Source organism: Rissa tridactyla, chromosome 2, assembly GCF_028500815.1.
Source record: "Rissa tridactyla isolate bRisTri1 chromosome 2, bRisTri1.patW.cur.20221130, whole genome shotgun sequence".
In the NCBI taxonomy this organism is placed as follows: domain Eukaryota; kingdom Metazoa; phylum Chordata; class Aves; order Charadriiformes; family Laridae; genus Rissa; species Rissa tridactyla.
Window position 1 is genome coordinate 147839203 of NC_071467.1, and position 18242 is coordinate 147857444.

Genomic DNA, 18242 nt, shown 5'->3' on the forward strand with positions numbered 1-18242 from the left:
CACAACGAAACAATCACAGTTGTTCCTGGCACTTCTATGGAGCATATAATAGGGAGAAGCCTCTCTGCTCCCCTGTTTTTTCCTTACCTGTCTATTGATTTTGTACAGCCTAGAGGGACCAGAGAAATGAAGGCTGTTTGCCTATGTGCATGGCAGAAATCTCATCCTTCTTTTCCTTCATCCTTTTAGGCAATCCCTTCCTCCTCCAAGGCTCTTGTTTTACACTGAGATACGGTCAAATTTATGGCTTGATTTGTCTGACCAGTGTGAAGGCTTACAAAATGCTTCTGCCCCCATAGTATGAAACTCCCAGAGTTGGTTTTAAACCCATCTGGTTTTGTTATAGATGCAGCAAGACGTCTTGCATTATGTCCCCCTGCCCCCAACCTTTTTTTTTTTTTTTTTTTTAAATATTATTGCAGCCCTGTGGGCCTATGGACTACATGCTGTCATTCTGCCTCGCCTGGCCCAGCCCCCCCCTCCCCCCCCCCTCCCCCCCCCTCGTCCTCTGGACAGAGCTGCATATTGGCATCACTCAGGGAGCGATGTATTGTCTGATCATTTCTGCTTCTCATCCCCCTTGGCTGCAGAAACTTCACATTTTTGCTTTGTGTGTGTGTTCGTGTGTGTGTGTGTTTGTTAAAGGCTTTCATGGCTACACAGTGTGTTGTAGGATTTTAATATCTAGGAATTTAATAGTAGCATGTAATGCTTCAAGGCTGCATTGTTCACTTGCAAAAATTCTCAGTATTGTTTTCGTGCACTAATCTATACTAGATCATTATAGCGATATAAAATTCTGCTCTACAATTAAACTGTGGGAATTGACATAAAAGACCTGAATAACTTGGTTTAAGTGGAACAGATGCTGCTGTTATTCCATGCTAGTGTTCTGTTTTTATTATCTATTTAATCTCCACAATCTTATTGTCTCCATAGGAATAATTCAAGAAATATTATTTACGTAAAGATAAATATTAAATTCATTATTTTTATATATGTTATATATTAACGTACATGTTAAATTATCTTATAACCATAAAAGGCTGGTTTATGATTTTTTTCCTGTACAACTGGGTGTTAAACTACAGTAGTCATTACAGATGTTGCACCTCTGATGTTCCATTATATGTGTCCTCTGAATTAAAAACAGATAAGCAATATTCGAGCCTAGTAGCATAGAGATTCCTTTAAAAGAAAATCTTTTTTTTTAATGTACTTTTCTGTGTAGGTGTTACCACATGACAGTAAAGCACGTCGTCTCTTTGTAACAACTGGTGGACTTAAAAAGGTCCAAGAAATAAAAGCAGAACCTGGGTCACTTCTTCAGGAATATATCAACACTATTAACAGTTGCTATCCAGAGGAAATAGTAAGGTAGGGAAAATGAAATTTTAAATATTCATACTTACAACATTGTTAGATGTTTTTCATAGGAACAACACAAAAAAAAGGATTTAAAATACTAATTTAACTTCTACATGAATTTTGGTTTTAATAAAACAGCATAACTTTGGTTAACTGCCCCAGTGGTAACACAACTGCTAGACATACTTTTGAACACTTTCTCTTTTCTTATTGCTTTTGGAATCAAATTTCTTTGTCTGTAAACTAAGGCCAAATAATCAGGCTCTTGCAGGAAACTGGGAAGCAAAGTCAGTCCTGCACTACCCAGACAGACTCTGAGGTTTTGGCACAACCGGTCTCATATTAATGAATGTCTGTGGGAAATGTAGTTTATCTTGGTAACTTATTTATGGATTACTCAGGCTCCAAAATACAGGTATTGGTGAATCTTTTGTTGCATCCTTCACTTCCCTAAGAGCCTGTCTGAACTAGTGTATTCAGAGGCTCCTTTGAAACTTCCTCTGATGTACAGAGGGTCCAGAGGCTCTCCTGCACAGTTGCTCTGCCCACAGCTGCCCTTCCTCCCCCAGCCTCATCACGAGGCTTAAGTGTTATATAAAAGGACCATACACCAGCTGTCTGCACCAAGTTGAACTTTGCCCTTAATGAATACAGAAACACTATTAAATAGCTTACAGTCAAAATGTCACCATCCTAAATTGTAATAATGAGAGAAATGCCCTCCTAGATTCTAGATATCCATTTACCAGTCCTTCACTCCATCAACACATCAAAAGGATGTTGTACTCGTGCACTCCCTCTACAGGCTCTGAAAATCTGCATCATCAATTTTAATTATAGCAACAGAGTTCTTCAGCTAATAGTAGCTGCAAACTAAGTCACGCAAAATGAAGCCCTGTTTGTCTCCACAAGGAAAAGCCAGTGGCTGTCAAATGGGTAAAAGCAAAATCATAAAGACACTTTATTCTGCAGCAAATACTTCAGAGGGAAAAAGGACATTTGCTTGCGCTTTTCTGGATATAATTAATGTTTCTTTGTTACAGCTTTCCCCCCCCCCCCCCGTAAATGAAACAAGGTTAGTCATGTAGGCTGGGATGTAATAAAGAAAAGGGCCCCTTCGAGCATCTCCTGCTTGCCTCTTTGTGCTACTGCCTGATGTTGGTGGTGCTGCCTGAGGCACAGCTGCTATAATAGACTCCAGCTCTGGGTTTGTCCTGGAGACCTGTTATTTTAGGTTGTTTGCAGACTGAATATAATAATGCATTGAAAAGTTAGCTTTACAATCAGAGAACTAATGTGAGTTTTAAAAAGGGTTATATTATGCAGGAATCATCCAGAAAATGAAAATCAACAAGGTAAATGGATCTTCCTTCAGTGTGAAAACATTGGGGATTTTTACTTGAATATATTTTAGTCATGCATTACATGGAAGTATGTTCCTCTCTCTTTGTAGTTACAGCTTCCAGGGCTCAGAGATGACAATTTACATGCTTGCAAAACCAGAAATGTACCAAGATGTATGTTTTTAGAGTAACACAGTAACAATTTTCAGATACTCTTAACCTGGAAAACAAGAACTAAGTGCAGCTTTGGTGATGCTTGCATATTGGAAGCATGTAGTTGGTCCATTGTGGAAAACCAACTGAATGACAGCAGGACAATAATGGCACCATAGAGTCCTACTCTAATGAAAACCTATTGGATAATCTCCGTCCTTGAGTTGGCATAAGAGACAGAAGGTCATTGTGATAAATTTTTTTGTTCCAGAATCAATGTCTCTCGCATTGATGTAGACTTCACTTTAGCTTTGGGGTGTATGCTTATGTTTGACGAACAGCAATAGACTATTGTCGTCTGGCAGCCTATGGTTCTGTGTAAACTCATGCTTTTTTATTAAAGGCCATAATTTCAAAAGAAGTTAACATCTACATTTCTCAGTAGAAACAATGCTTATAGCTGCTGAACCTACCTGAAAACTAGTCTTTTACCTATGCCCTAAAAGAAGCTAAACATATTTTTGAAAAACTGACTTCCGAGTAGAAATGATAATGTAAGTTGAAAAGCAGGCTCTTAAAACATTGTAGGGGAATAACCGTAGAATTTCTTGACCAGTGTTTAATGCTAGGATTTTTTCCTGATCAGTAGAAATATGAATAGTGTTTCATTACTTAGCACAGAACATGCCTTGTAGTCTAATGCACAAACAAAATGTTTCTTTTTCAGGTATTATTCCCCTGGATATTCTGAGATACTTCTGGAAAGGGTGGAAAATTACCATCCAGTTTTATAAACTTCAATTTTTTATTAGAGCTGTATTTCACATTTATGCCTTTATGACTGCAATACAAATACAGCTGTTGAAACTCTTGATTCTGAAATCTCCTTCTACTGATTGAGCTACTGAAAGAACTCAGCAATTCCAGCAAGCTGTATTTTGTTCTTTATAAACTTGTTTGTTGATAAGTTTTTGTTCCTTTTTGTTTTTCTCTAACATTACTACCAGATATTGCAGCATATATGAATGGAATTTCATGCAGGGGTGATGATTTATCACAGAGGCTTTTTTAGAATCAGTCATTTCCTTTTCCTTCCACAAGAAAGGTCTGTTGTTATCTCATTCAAATTTTAGCCTTCACAGTACTGTAACCATTTTCCCCTTTTGCCTTTGCATATTGTTTAGAGCTTCCCAAGCTTGATGAGGGGGAAAAATCTGGCCCCTGTGCTTTTTCTAATTATGAAATCCATTCTGCACTGAGATATCTCCTACTGCTACCTTTCAGAAAGTAATGCAATGTGATTTTTGCATCTCCAAAGATGTGAGTAGCTGCTAAATAAAGAAATAATCAGATTTGATGATGATAAAAGGGCTGAATTCTGCATGATAGTGTGGTGGTCCTGGTGTGGTAGATAATACATCTTCTGCAAAAGTCCTCCTAATTAAGGCAGGATTTTCTGTGGAGGGAAGGAGCAACACGCTGTTCGGTGTATGCATCGTTGTTCCTCTTGGAAAGAACGGAGTGAACGTAGAACTTCCACAAGCACAAAGGGAAGGACCCTGGGAGGTTCGGCTCCATTTGGGTCAGCAGCAAATTTGTGTGGCTCAGAAGAGGGGAGAATTGCTTGGCTGCAGGAACACTGTTAGCAAAGTTCTGAGCACATTCAGAGAAAACCCGAGGATACTTAAGTCCCACTGGTTTGAGTGATGGGACTAAGGCTGCTCAGTATTTATTCTTGAAGAGCTGAAATTGCTGCAGAATTGAGTTGAAACACACTTGGAACTTAGTCTTGAAGTTGCAGATCGCATTGATGTGGAGGTTATTGGAGATATGAGCTCTTGCCTGTCTGTCGAATATCCTGGAAATATTTTTGCCTTCTTATGTAAAGTGAAAAGACTTTTACATTCTGCTTGCTCCTCTGGTGTACTGTAGCAGCAGGGAGCAGCGTACAACCTGTTAGTATCCCCTAATAAGTAACTGTCATTTACCATTTTTTGTTCTTCTAACCTTTTTTCTTTTCCTTGTATGCAGCAGTTTTGTGTGGTGTGTTTTTTTCTTTTTTTCTTTTTTTTTTTTTTTTCCCCAAAGAGTAATAAACAGTGTTTCTGGAACGGGATGTTGAAATACTGGCAGCCACAAGGAAAGACAATATTTGAAAACCCCCGCAGGAGAGAAACTTGTCTACTTTCTTAAACATATTAACTGAATGAGTTTATAAAACAGGGATAGTCTCTTCTATTACTCGTAAAACAGGAGCAAAGACTTATTGCAGTTGGAAATGATTTAGAGTGGCTTTTCTCTGCCAAATTCCAAAAGACTATTTGCTTTTGTTCTTGTCAGCATATTTTTCAACAGTTCACAAAAACATTGATGGGCTATCTCGTGTTAAGGTTTAATTCTACAGAGGGCTGTGCTCCTGCTGTGAGGTACTTGGTGCTCTCAGACTCTGCTCTTCAGGAGGAGCAGGGAATGCACAGTGCCTTGCTGTAGGGCGCCTAACTGAGATGGAAACTGTTGGTGTCATGAATGCTGGTATGGAAAACACACCAGCTGGGTTCTTTCCTTAGCCCACATCAGAGTGAAAAGCCTTGGAACAGACTAACTTCTACCAAATGCCTTTTTGTTATTGGTGTTTGTATTCTGACATTATTAATGCTAGGAAACTAGTGGAAAAACATTAGGTCTATTAAAAAGATTGATGTAATACTCAATAATTTTCTCACATGCTTTATGGGTATTTAAAAATCAAATCTTGTATAATCTCTAAAAGAAGATGTAACGGAAGGGCTTCCGGACAGTCTTGAAGGAGCTGAAGCCTTTATTTTCCCTAATGGAACAGAAATGGTGCAGAGGGCTGAACGCGGTTGCAGTGCAGATGAGAGGCAGGGTAGGCATGGAGCTGCATACCCATAGCTGCATCATGTGCTCGGGAGCACACCCACACCACACAATGCTGATGTATATGTTTTGTGCGGAGAGAGCAAAGAGGCTTCAGTCCCCTGACAAATGTGCTCCTGCTGTGTCACACTGTGCTACACTGTAAGGATTCCACAGGGTTAAATTTCAATGCCTAAACAATTTGTTCACAGTCTTTTCACAGTCTTTTTCTGATTCCTGACAAAGGAAATGATTGCACAAGGCAAACCTTCAAAGAGATTTGATTGTGCAGAGCACAATCTAAATCAGACCTAGCATAAATACAGCTAGGCAGTTCTGTCCTAGGCCAGGGGCTGCTCGGCCTCTTGTCACAGGACTCTCCTGGACGGTACCACATCCCATTAGGCTGTGGCAGTGCAAAGTCTTCTCCCACGTACTTTGAGACCCCCTCAGCTCTCCTTTGCTGGCAGGCTGCTTCCCTGCATTGTACGTACACCTTGTGGCTGGAGGCTTCCCTGGAGGTGAGTACCTGCACAAGGCAGATCTAGCCCTTTACAGCAGAACTATTGCTAATTTGTATTTTAGGTTTACATTACTAGGGCAAGAGTTTCTTTTCACTTGCTGTGTTTCACAAGCTCTGACGTACAGAGCTCTCATTTGGCTTAAGTCATCATCTAAAACTATATTAATGTTTGCAATTGCTACTCTGGCAGGCTTCAAGTGTGTATCGTTTGTCTCAATTTCATAGAATAAAATGTAGATTTGCATTTTAATTCATTGTGTAAATGCTATTTTCATGCTAGTTTGTGACTGTGATGCTAGAGAAGATGAAGAACAGGCTCATTTTGCAGCGTGAGCCTGACACCACCTTTGGATATTTGTCTCAGTTTACCACTCAACAGTGCCTACTTCTGAGCTTAGGACATACAAGCATTTCAAGTAAGAGTCCCTCTCACGGAGGTGGCTTATTAAGACACACAAAGAAAATTAAGCCAGTGCTTTGGCAGAAATGAATGTAAGCGGAGACAGCCCTTAAATCATTTTGCCAGTTCCTTTGACTGCAGCATTGGGACTTTTCAAACCAAGTTTTTAAAGATCTTCTCTGGGGGCCCGAGCCGTGATTTTTGTCTACATTACTACAGCTATTATTACATCTACAGATGTAAACCAGGGACTTGAAAGAACATGTGGATGTGTAAAACTTTACCATATTTCATTCAGTGGATGGATTAACCGGCCTACAAAAGCTCCATTCTTTATCTGAATGACTGGAAACCAAGAGGATCTGAAAAGGGGAAATTCAAGGAGTTCAACTCTTGTGCATATAATATGTTCTGCATTTCCAGAGGGATTTACCAAGGGATTGCTTTGTCTCATCTGAAGTGATCAATCTGCTGGAGATCTGCATCTTAACAAACAAATGAACAAAATGTTGAAGGAGCTGAATGGGACTGGTGAAGGAAGAAAGAATCTCATTTTGTGAAGTAAAGCATAAAGTTACTGTAATTAGGAAGTGGATGGACTGTGTGTAGATCCTCATTGTTCCTGATTTGGTGTATGAGGTTGTGAATTGGTTTGGCCAAAAGGGAGTTTTAAGGCATGGAGGATGCCATGGGATAGCCTTTAGCTTCTGGTGTAAATTGGAGTCCTCTGATTTCTGGGCATTAGGGGTGGCTGACTATTGTCCCTTCAGGTGGGGAATCTGTGAAAGCATACTTGCCTCAGTGTCTTCCTTAATGGCTGCTTGGTGTCCAGTACCTCGGTTGTTATGAGTTTTAGATCTCACTGTGTGACTAGGCTAGAAAGGAAATATGGGGTAGCACTAGATTGTTCCACTTCTTCACTGACATAGGAAAGGACCATTTTTATGGTCTTGGATAATTATTACAAATCCCTATGTATCATCATCTTCAGCTGTGAAGTATCTGTTACACTCCTTTGTTAACTTGCAGAAGTGCTGGGAAAATTAAATTCATATGAGAGGCTGTTGCAGCAGAACTTAAGTTCTTTATAACTAATACCATATTCACCTAAGAAATCTTTGAGATGCTGATTTTTAGAATCTGAGTTGAACTAAAAACTAGTGGATTTTGTGAGTTGCCTCATCTGACACAATTTGAAGGGATCTTAGAGAAACAGCAAATTACAATGTCTCTCATGACTATACTAAAACTATTGATGTCATTTTTGTATAATACTTAACTGTTAATATTGATGCTACTATGCTGTATTCTGCAGTCAGCTCTATAATTTAGCTAGTGAAAATACTAATTACGTTATTACCACTGTACTGTATTTCTAGATACTGCACAAAAGATTGAATTAGAAAATACATATAAGCAATACTAAAGCATATTTTGATGATGAGAATGCCTTTTAAACCAGGAAATGGTACTGTGCTGCCTTTCACAAGAAGTTACTCTTGTGAAAGAGTAGTTTGTGTTCCCTCCCACCCAGAGGTCCGGTCACGAGGCGCGCCCAGTGCTCAGTGAAGTGCTGAGGACCATGACTGCTGAGGAGGCTCAGTGAAGTGCTGAGGACCATGGTCTACTGTCTGTAGCAGAAACCGGTTCTGTTCACTATCGTGCATCAGCAAGCTATGGAGAGGAACAATGCGAGTGTCTTCTTAAAAATATGCTTGTTCCTACTAGCTCCTACCTCCAAACTGAGTTAAAGAATAGGTACCCAGATTAACTTTAGCTGTTCTGTATTTTGTTCCTTTTATAACAAAAGTTAAATGTTGAAAGGGGGGAAAGTGTGTTCATGTCTTTCTTTAAAACAGTTCTTGCTTATTTTTTGTGTCGAAATCAGCAACAAAACATAATCTTGTGGCAAGATCTGTGCCCTTTGCTCTCAAGGAAAATTTTGTCTTCACTGGTACAGACTAGCGATGTGTTTTATACTTGTCCTATTTATAATTAGGTCTGATGGCCTCTCTACATGTTTACCTTTCAATATTTGGTCACTGTTAAAGCCATTACCAACCTAAAAGGTCATATTACTACCAGGATTCAGCCTTTGTTGCCCCATAGTGCTATAAATTATATTACAATCTATTCTTAAAAATTAATAATATGCAACATAGAGGTCTGATGGATTCATGTTAATGAGAACACTGAAGCTTCATTGACTTGCAATATCATTAGAGCTCTGAGACAGGTTTATAGCCTTGTGCAAAGTATATTTGTGTTGGTTTAGACACAGTATTTATTTGGTCACACCCACCCAAATGTTTCCTTACTAAATTAAAATAAATGCTGGTTAGTTCAATGAGCTACAAAGATATATAGCGTAATTTCAGGTTCTCAAGTCACAGAAAATAAGCCTCAACAATGGAAATCAGTAGAGGATCAAAAATGATGGATATACTAGAGTGAACGTGAACAAAGAGGGAAGGGAGTTTAGTGACTTGGGTGAAGTTAATTTTTTATAACTCAAGCAATGTATAAAATTTGGAAAGAACAGCTCCCATTTGCAGTCTGCTCAGATCTTTATGTAACCCCTTCCTCTGTACACATACATGCACACTTGCAAGCATGGTCAACCAAAATGTAATTGTAATGATTTCTGTCTTTGCTTTCACAAGGCTTGCCTCTGTAAAGCATCTTTAGTGGCTGGAGGAGAGCAGGTCGTTAGCAGGTCCCCTGCTCACTAATGCCAGCTTTATGGTACTAATTTCTATTAGCTTAAGGTCAGCAGCACCAACCTGATTTCCATTGCAGTGAGAATCCGGCACTGGATCTGCCTCACCTGTACTCCTTTGTGCTCTGAACAGCTCTGCTTCTTGCTGGAAACAAAGCAGAAGTGATAAAATGACTTTCTTTTGTTCTTCCCCAACGGTGCTTCAAATGAGGGAATGGCAGGAAAATCTTTCAGGAGCTTTTGGGGAATGACTCGTGCTCTGTGTTGGAGACTGAATCCCCAGCTGTGCAGGGCATGAAATAGAAAGGGAGATGAGAAGAATCGGTAACATACTGGTGTTGCAGCTATTGCCTGCTTTTGGAAATGAATATGTAAGGGAGCTTCAAGTTTTCTATCTCCTTTCATGAGTAATACCTCCTTGCTGTAGCCATCTCCGAGTTTGGTCTTGGGGCTTGTTGTCTCTACCTCCTGCTTTGGAGCCAGGCGGATGCATCAGTCGGTGGCACAGTGGCAGTGCTGCTTGTGCCAGCCTAGCTGTGGATCATGATTCCTATGGACATTTTTGTTTTATGGGAACGGAGAGGAGGATAACTCCAGTGACTCTATAAACAGTTTGTCAATAGGAAACTTCCTTGCTTTCAGTCACTCCAAAGCAAATCCTACGCCAGCTTACCTGTGAAGACTACAAGGACTTGGAGCACACCGGAGACAAGGAAATTTGGCAGAGGGAGGCTGGGCAGGGTTCAAGGAGAGCAGGCCTTGTGCCTCTGCTGCTTGCACGCCATCACAGTCAGAGAGATGGAGCTGAAATCAGTCTGTCCTTAATTGCATGTTTTAAGATGCCACTCTGCCCTGGAAAATGCCCTAGAAAAGGTGAAGTACAGCATATACCCATAGGGCTGAGGGGAATTATAGATTCCTCTCCCTTCCTCCATCCCATGTCCATCTGGCAGCAGTGCACCGGCCTTACCTGGCTGGGCCTGGCACAGGGAGGGCTTCCACCTCCTCAGGATATCCCAGGGGTGTCCTTCGTTAGTGCTCTGAAGTTGAAAACTGCTACGAGTGCAAAGTGTTACTACTGTTTACTGATGTGATCAATGCGTGGCTGACCTTACCTCATTTTCTTGTGGTAATTCCCTTGGTTAAAGTGGAGAAAATGAACTGTTTTGATGACAGTGTTTTAAGAAGCTGCCATTTCAGAAGCTGCAGCTATGCCTGTGATGCATCGCCCTGTCCGACGGCAAGGGTGGAAACTTGGCTTCCTCTCTGAGGTGCAGAGCTCCAGTTTGGACCATGTCCCCATATTTATTTATCTTTTTATATCAGAAATGGCCCACTAGTAACAAAATCTGTTAAAATTTTTGCCACTGACTCGAATTATGATGAGGCCACGAATCGTTATTTTAGGCCTAGCCCTTCCCCCTCCAAGTGTTTTTTAAAATCCTGATTTTGTGTTTATGCTAATGTAGTTGTGCAATGGGAATGTTTGGTAAAATTGCTGTTTAATTTATAATAGAAGAGTACTTTTGCAGCTGTTTTATAGCAGTTTAACTACTCTGACCTAAATGACTGTTCTTAAGAGATTGAAAAGTAATTGAAAAGGTGAAAAAGTCCAGGACTGTCCTCTCTTATTTTTTTTTGCATTTTGTGTATTTCTTTTTTATTACATCTTTGAAACAACTTTATAAACAATTTGAGTTCCTCTGCATAATTCAGATCAGAGAGGAAAGAATGCCAGTTTACTGGGACTTGTTTGCTGACCACCTGAGAAAAATGAGTTTTTCATCCTCTTGAATATCATCTGGAGTTATAATAAAATGTGCTTTCAGCTGGATTCCTTCTGTGTGAAAATAGACAGAGCTACATCACTGCACACCTAAAGGAAGGACACAGGACTACAAAAGCAATCTGAAATCTGGATTTTTTCCTGCTCCTCAGAGACCACAAGTAATTTTCTGTAATCTTAATGGAAATTATTTGAATCTTGAAGGAGAGATATACCCCTCCCTTCCCCTCAACCCGGGTAGTTCTGAGCTAGAGATCCTTTTAATACACAGCTAAGTTGCCTGTCGGGATCATTATGTGAAACCGCCTAGCAATAGCTATTGAAGGAACTGCAAAAATCCACAAAACTGAAAGGTAATTTGGAAAAATTCACTAGTAAACTAGTAAGCAACTAAAACTTCAGCTGAACGTTCATTCCAATCTGTTGCAGATGAATGAAATGTGGTGCTAGTGTGTTGGAGTCCTGGGGTGACAGACACATGAAGAATACATAAAAGATGGATATTACTTAACCAGTGCTGCAGACAGGCCGTCCTGCTTGTCTGGGGAGCTCATCCTGAAAACCCTTAGCCAGGCAAAAGCTTTTGTTGATTTGAGGGTGACTGTGCACTGAAGGAAGGTTCCCGGGCCCGGGCATATGGCAGTCAGATGACAGCGGCGCAGCTCCCGAGTTGTGCTCTGGACTGGTGGAACGGTTAGATGACAAAACTCTGCAACTTCACACAAGCACGCTGTAATTTGAAGCCGTTCTGCAGGGAAACCGTAGGCAGCAAGTACAATTTCTAAGCCTGATATAAATTCCATCCTGTTTAACTGCCATCAGTTCTACTGCTGCAGATTAGCAAACCAAGTGAAAGAACAAAGCAATGGGGAGATTTGATCTGGCTTCATAATGCAGTTGAAGAACTCCTCATTAGGAGAGGAGTTCCATAGCCTCAAAAGCACAGCACTGAGGTCTTCGCTGTCTTCTGTTGCCATATCGTTGTGTTCCGAGCGGGCGCCCGTCCATTTCTTTCCTTCGTTTTCTCCTGCTGAATGAAATAGTGGTTCAGTCACTTTCTTCTGGAATTCCTACATCTTGGCTCTGTGTCTTTTTGTTTTATAATTCATTCATTTGCTTTAACTGAAATTCACTGATGCACGTATCTCATACGTGACTTTATCTGTGGAAGAAATGCAAGAATTTCTCCTTTAACTCCTTCCGATGCTTTTCCAGGCCTCAGGTACTCCCTCTGTTCCTTGCTTCCAGGTTGTCATGCGCTTAAGTAATTCGTCCTGTGTTTTTGTTTATTTGTCTAATTACTCTTCACATCTCCTTTAGCCCTTCTAAACTACACATTGCTTGTCATAGTTCACACTCCTTTTGTTTGACTTCACTTTTTCCAAGGGTAGTTGCTGAGTCTTGGCAGAATTGCTGTAGCGTCTCACCAACAGCTGTTTTTTGCTGTGACAATAGGCTGATGTATGCCTCAAAAGCGAACACACAGGCGTGCATATTAAATGCTTACAGTGTGGTGACAAGCACAACCAATTTTTTAAAACCCTTTAAAAAAAATTAAGGTGGAGATTAAAAATGTGAAATAATTGAAAAGAAACATTCCCAAACTGAGGAGCAGGCATGCTTGACATGAGCCACACAGTATCAGCTGTGAGGAAGATCTCGAGGAAGATCTCTTGCAGTGAGAGACTTCAAGGGGAGAGAAAAACACCATGGCCCCCATGATGTCCTGCATGTAGGTAATGTAGCATCTGGGTGCCTGCAGAATTTCTGCTGGGTTGTACCCCAGTAAAGGGATCACGGAGCAAATGCAGCTCTACTCACCCAGCAAGACAGGGTGTTCTTATTTTACAGAATTAATTTATTGCTTCAAATAAACTGATTTACCAGACAACTATGTCATGATCACTCTGAGCATGTATGTTAACAACAGGTTTGTTTTAAAGCTGCGTGGAGTTTGCTACTGCCTTCATCCTTCTATCTTCTCTCTGTATCTTTCCTCCACCTTTCCATTACTTTTCCCCGTTAATGCGTGATGCGTGCTATAAGGTATGCCTGTTGGTGAGTATTACTTTCACCAGCTTTTCTTTGCAGTAGGACATCTATAAATGGCAGACAGCATCATTCCTAATTACATGTTGCCCCCAGATGCTCCATGGGCGATGCTGATGGATTGCTGTGTGGGTGGTGTTGAAGGGGCTGGGGGAGGAGGAGCTGGGATGCAGCTCCTCTAAGTGGTAGCAGAGGTCTCTCTTTGGCCTGGGATCATCAGTCCTCCCTCAGCAAAGGGAGCTCATGAGATCCTTCATCTGGGCATTGGAAAAGGGGACGTAATGCAGGGCAGGCTTCGGGGTACAACCCAAACAAACGGGGAAGCAGGAGGAGCTGGGAGAGACAGAGAATTTACCCCTTACCTATCGCTGCAGAAACCACACAGCACGGAGGGCTGACAGACTGCACAAGCTGCTAGGTCATGCTTTCTTGATTTCAGTTCCCCCCAGCCCCTGGTTCTGTGCCGGGGGGTGTCAGCGCTGTGAGACAGAGCTGCGCCACAGCGGTTGGAGGGCATCTGCCCTGCGGCTGCGGGGGCTCAGATCCATTTCCTTAATGGTATTCCTGACAGTGACCTTCTGCGTGGATTAAGATATCCCTGTCGTGGCTGAGGGCAGACTGTGCTTTGGAACTGAATCAGGCCATTTTTGGCTACCAAAAGGGTGGCTGTGGAGCTGGCAGACTGAGCCACTGACTTCCACCAGCTGCCTGCTCCAAGGAGGTGGGTAGAGCAGAGGCAGGAGCCAGCACCATCAGACCCTGCCTTTAAAAGAGACGGCCCGTCCAGCACAGGGAGGGACACGCCTGCACCAGCAGACTGAGGAGGAAGAACGGAAAGCCGAGTGATCCCGGACCTTAAAAGGATGCTCTTCAAACCCCAGAGAAATCCAAGGAAAGACGAGGAGGCGAAAGCAGGGATTTCCAGTCAAGTGTTTGTCATTTTTGCGCAGACTTTTACTCTTCAAGGGCTGCTAATGGAGAAGGAGGAAGTGAGAGAGTGCACGTGTGTGAAAGTGCATCTGCAAATTCTGTTTCCTTCTCTCTTTAACTGTCCTGCGGTCCTTGAAGAGTTTTATATTTAGCATGCCTAGCAGGTGAGCTACTAGGAAGGCATGAAGGGAGGCAGGCAGTACTGGTTTTGGGGGCTGAAGCAGTTGGACTCCATGGGTTTTTACATCGCAAGCTTAGTGCCAGGCTGGGAATCCACCCCATCAGAGTGTGCACTGAAACTAGGAAGTGTCTTGGGACGGTGCGCAGAAGGGTATTTAAGAACGTAAGACATTAACTGCTGCATCAGCCCAATGGTACAGCCAGACCAGAGTCTGTCGCCAGCGGTGGCAGGAGGCAGTGCTGCCTACAGAGAGCGGGTGAGCCTGGTCACGTCCTGCCACCCGTCTGCTCTGTACTCCCCCAGCAGCCCCAGCTGTTGGATTTGCATGTTAGAGACTCATCACTGCCTAACCCTTCTAGTCTCCGCTTACCGAGCCAGTGCCCACTCACGCAATTTTGTGAAGTCCTTCTAGGGTTATTCGCCTGAAAGAGCTTAGGGTCACATACAAATTTGAGGACTTCATTGGCTGCTCCCCTCTTCAGGTACTCACTGAAAATGCTGAGTAAAGCCAGTTCCACCATCAATCCCACAACAGGGAGACCTTGCTGATGCCTGTTCTCCACCCTTAAAAGCCTTTTCCTTTTCTTCATGTTCTGTGTCAAATTTTCCACCCATAAGAACCTTTCCTCCCACCCTGTGGCAAGTTAGTTTCTCTGATGCCCTTTGGTGTGGAACCTCATCAAAAGCTTTTTCAAAATTGGACTGTTCTGTGTCTGCTGGAGCTGCTCTCCATCTTTACCAATGCACTCCAAGGACGATGGTGGGTTGGTGAGGCAGGGTTTCTCTCTGCAGAAGCCATGCTGCCTTGTTCCCAACAGACCATGTTTATCCCTGTCTACAGTGACTTTGTTTTTTTTAGGCCCTAAGGCCATTAGCAAGGATGGATGTCAAACTTCCTGGTCTGCAATTACCAGGATCCCTTCTAAAGTCCTTTTTGTGGCCGGGAGCTGCAATGGCAGCTTGCCAGCCCTCTGGCAGCCCTGTGCTTGCCATGCTGGGTTACCCTCCCCGTCCCGCACAGCCCGAGGCTGAGCGGGGAGGATGAACGGTAGTCAGGGACAGAGTGGAACTTTGCTCAGGAGTGGAAACCACCATCCAGAGGAATGTCAGTAACTAATTTTTTTTTCCCTTCAAAACACATTTGCTCAGCTTCTGAAGTGAGTACTTAGGTGGCAGTGATACTTTCCTGCTCTTCCCTCCATAGGGACAAGGCATTTTACATGGTTTCTCGTACAGTGGTCTGCAAAATACAGAGAAGATGTATAGAGATTAGGTGTTAATAAAATTTCTGTCATAGGTCTCATACCTGCTATCGATATATAATTGGTAATTGGTGAGCTTTTCCCTGTGATGTGATGGGAATATCTGCATTGGCAGTTTATTGGAGTAAAGGGGGAGAGAGAGACTGTAATGCTACACTGCAATCTCACAGATTAGGATTTTACAGAAGAAATGAGCATAAAACTGAAGAACATAGCTAAATATAGGGCTATTAAATTTGGGCTAGAGAAACACCACAATGAAAAGTTTTTGGCCCGACTATTAAACACAGATATTTCTTACATGTCATCTGATAAGGGACAAAAACTGCTAAGGAGATTCTGAGAGGAGCCAGCTCTGGAAAGACGCTGGAAGGCAGTGAAGCCTTTTCTTGTGCCTGAATGAGTTTTGCAGGTAATGCTCTTTACTGATCATCATCAGGATGGGGGGAAAGGAAAATACAAAAGCAAAAAAGAAATTGTGAACAGTAAACAAAATCACAGGAGGCAGCAGTAAAAGATGTCAGTTTTTTGTTGGGCTCGAAGCAGCTGAGGAGCTTTGTTCTGGGAAGAGAAAGTGCCGCAGCAGGACGGGAACACTTGGCTTGGGCGGGTTGTCATATCTGTCATCATTAGAAGCATGGACAGATGATGATGATCTCTCCATTCTGTTTCTGGTTTTTCTCAGTCTCCAGAGATGCTCATCCAGCTGTTTTCACCATAAAATTTATTCAGCTAATTTGTCCACTTTCCTCTCTTGTTTTCTTACAGCGCTTCTTACCTTCATCAAGCTGGTGGCATCTTCTCCATGCCCACTGCTACTTTCAGCCTTCCCTGTTCCCGGAGATGCTGACTACTTTCCAGTCCCCGGTGGTGTGTTACTGTCTACTTCCTGCACTGCTTTTCAGGTCATCTTTCCCACACAATGTGGCATTCCACACCACACGAGGCAGGGGCAAAGCAGGGGGAGAAATGCAGGCAGGGACTGGGGGCTCTCTATGTGGGTCACTTCTCATAGATACAGGCTCCTGCCTCCCCTCTTATGGCTCCCTCTCTGTAGCCATCCCTCGGGTACCGACCCCACGTTTATTTTCTAGCCTGCAGCAGCAGTGTGCCTAAAGCCAGGCAGCTGACAGCACAACAGCTCGGTCAACTACTGCTGTAAGATTTTGAAGACAAGCAGGTTTCACAAGGCTGCGGCTGGAGGGAAAGACTTTCTAGAAGCCCGTTCCTCTCCAGAGTTTTCTGAGGTGTGTATGATCACTGATGCTCCCCAGTCTCGGTTTTTGGTAACTGAGTTGAAGAAAGGTAGTCTAAGTCCATTTTTTTCCCCCCAAATGATAACTAGGACAGAGCAATGTTACCTAGTTATGTAGCTCTCTGCACCCTGAGCTTGTCACAGCCTGTGTCTGAGGAGGACCGCTCCGAATGAGATTTATATGTGGGCATTTGGTATAATTTGAAACTGACTGAAGCTTAGTGTCAGGGCATTTCATGACACGCAGAGCCTTAAAGTTATGATGGAAGTCACCTGGGGACCTGCACCGGCAGCGTGCGACCCTTCTTGCCGGAGTTGTTCCTACCTGCTCACCGCAGCCCGCAAAGCAAACAGCCACCCATGCAATCGCAGTGCCGAGAAAACGCCGCTGTGATGGATGATGTCCAGGTGTGACCTTTCACCTGCTACGGTAGCCAAAAATCTTTGCGGGAAGAGCACACGATCGAAGATTATGGGATAATTAAAAAAAAAAAAGAAAAAAAAAGATCAATCAGGTGAAGGATTCTGTTGTTAAGAAAGTATTAACTATTTTTTAAATACACAACCATCTGACAGGCCAGGCCACACCTAAAAGGGCTGCTGATAAAGCCAGGGTTGGCTGGAGTGGTTCAGTCCAAAGGGCAGCCTGGTTTTTTGGCGAATGCAGAGCGTGTCTTCAGTGCGCTGCCACAGCGGATGCAAGAAACTGAGCACAAAATCTATTATCAAATGTATGGTGGAAACTTCACATTTTGGCAATATAATACACTTGTTTTTCCAGCGGCACGAGACTAATATACTCCTTTTCTGCACTTGACGCAGCGTCATTCACATTTGAGCAAAATAAATGGGGAAGAAGATGATTTTGCTGTTTATTCTTGGCATTGCTAATTTTAGTGCCGCTAAGAAGAGGGATTTTTTTTTTTTTTTTTTAAAGAAAATGTAACAAAGCACATGAGTCTTAGAATAAAAATAACTGTAAAGGGCAACATCACTGCTGTTTCTTTGATAGTCGTACTTCAATAGCTGCTGTACATTCCTTATGTTGTCTGGAACGAAAAGCAGCCATCAAACTCTGACACTGTATTGTTATGAAATCTTTCCGGCTGCTCTGAACCCCAAAAGCAAACTAGGGTTTGTGTAGCTGAAATAAATAGAGAATGACCGTGAATGAAGGCTTCTTAATTCAGCCCCATCAGTACGAAAGATGACTTATCTCGTCTAATTTCTACGCTGCGTGCAAGAGGTTTTGCATTCCAATTTTGGAATCAGCCACCTCTTTCCCTTTTTGTAACACCTCCTTCTACCTTTGTGGTAGTTCATAACATGCAGATCTGCATATCGAAGAAAAATAGTGGAGAAAGGCTTGGCTTGTGATTTCTTTTTCTTTTTTTTT

At 42.4% G+C, this 18242-nt stretch overlaps 1 protein-coding gene across 2 annotated transcripts in view; it reads left to right on the top strand.

Moving 5' to 3' along the window:
- The window catches only part of SPAG6 (sperm associated antigen 6), a 48033-nt gene extending 31592 nt beyond the window's left edge, over nt 1–16441 (top strand). The window contains exons 10-11 of one of the 2 annotated variants that reach the window (XM_054189360.1): nt 1232–1377; nt 16360–16441. In XM_054189360.1, coding sequence (XP_054045335.1) covers nt 1232–1377; nt 16360–16441 — 228 coding nt within the window. Of the gene's footprint in view, nt 1–1231; nt 1378–3591; nt 4233–16359 lie in introns of those variants that run through there. The other variant, XM_054189359.1, reaches the window with a different exon arrangement.
- Nucleotides 16442–18242: the final 1801 nt, after the last annotated feature.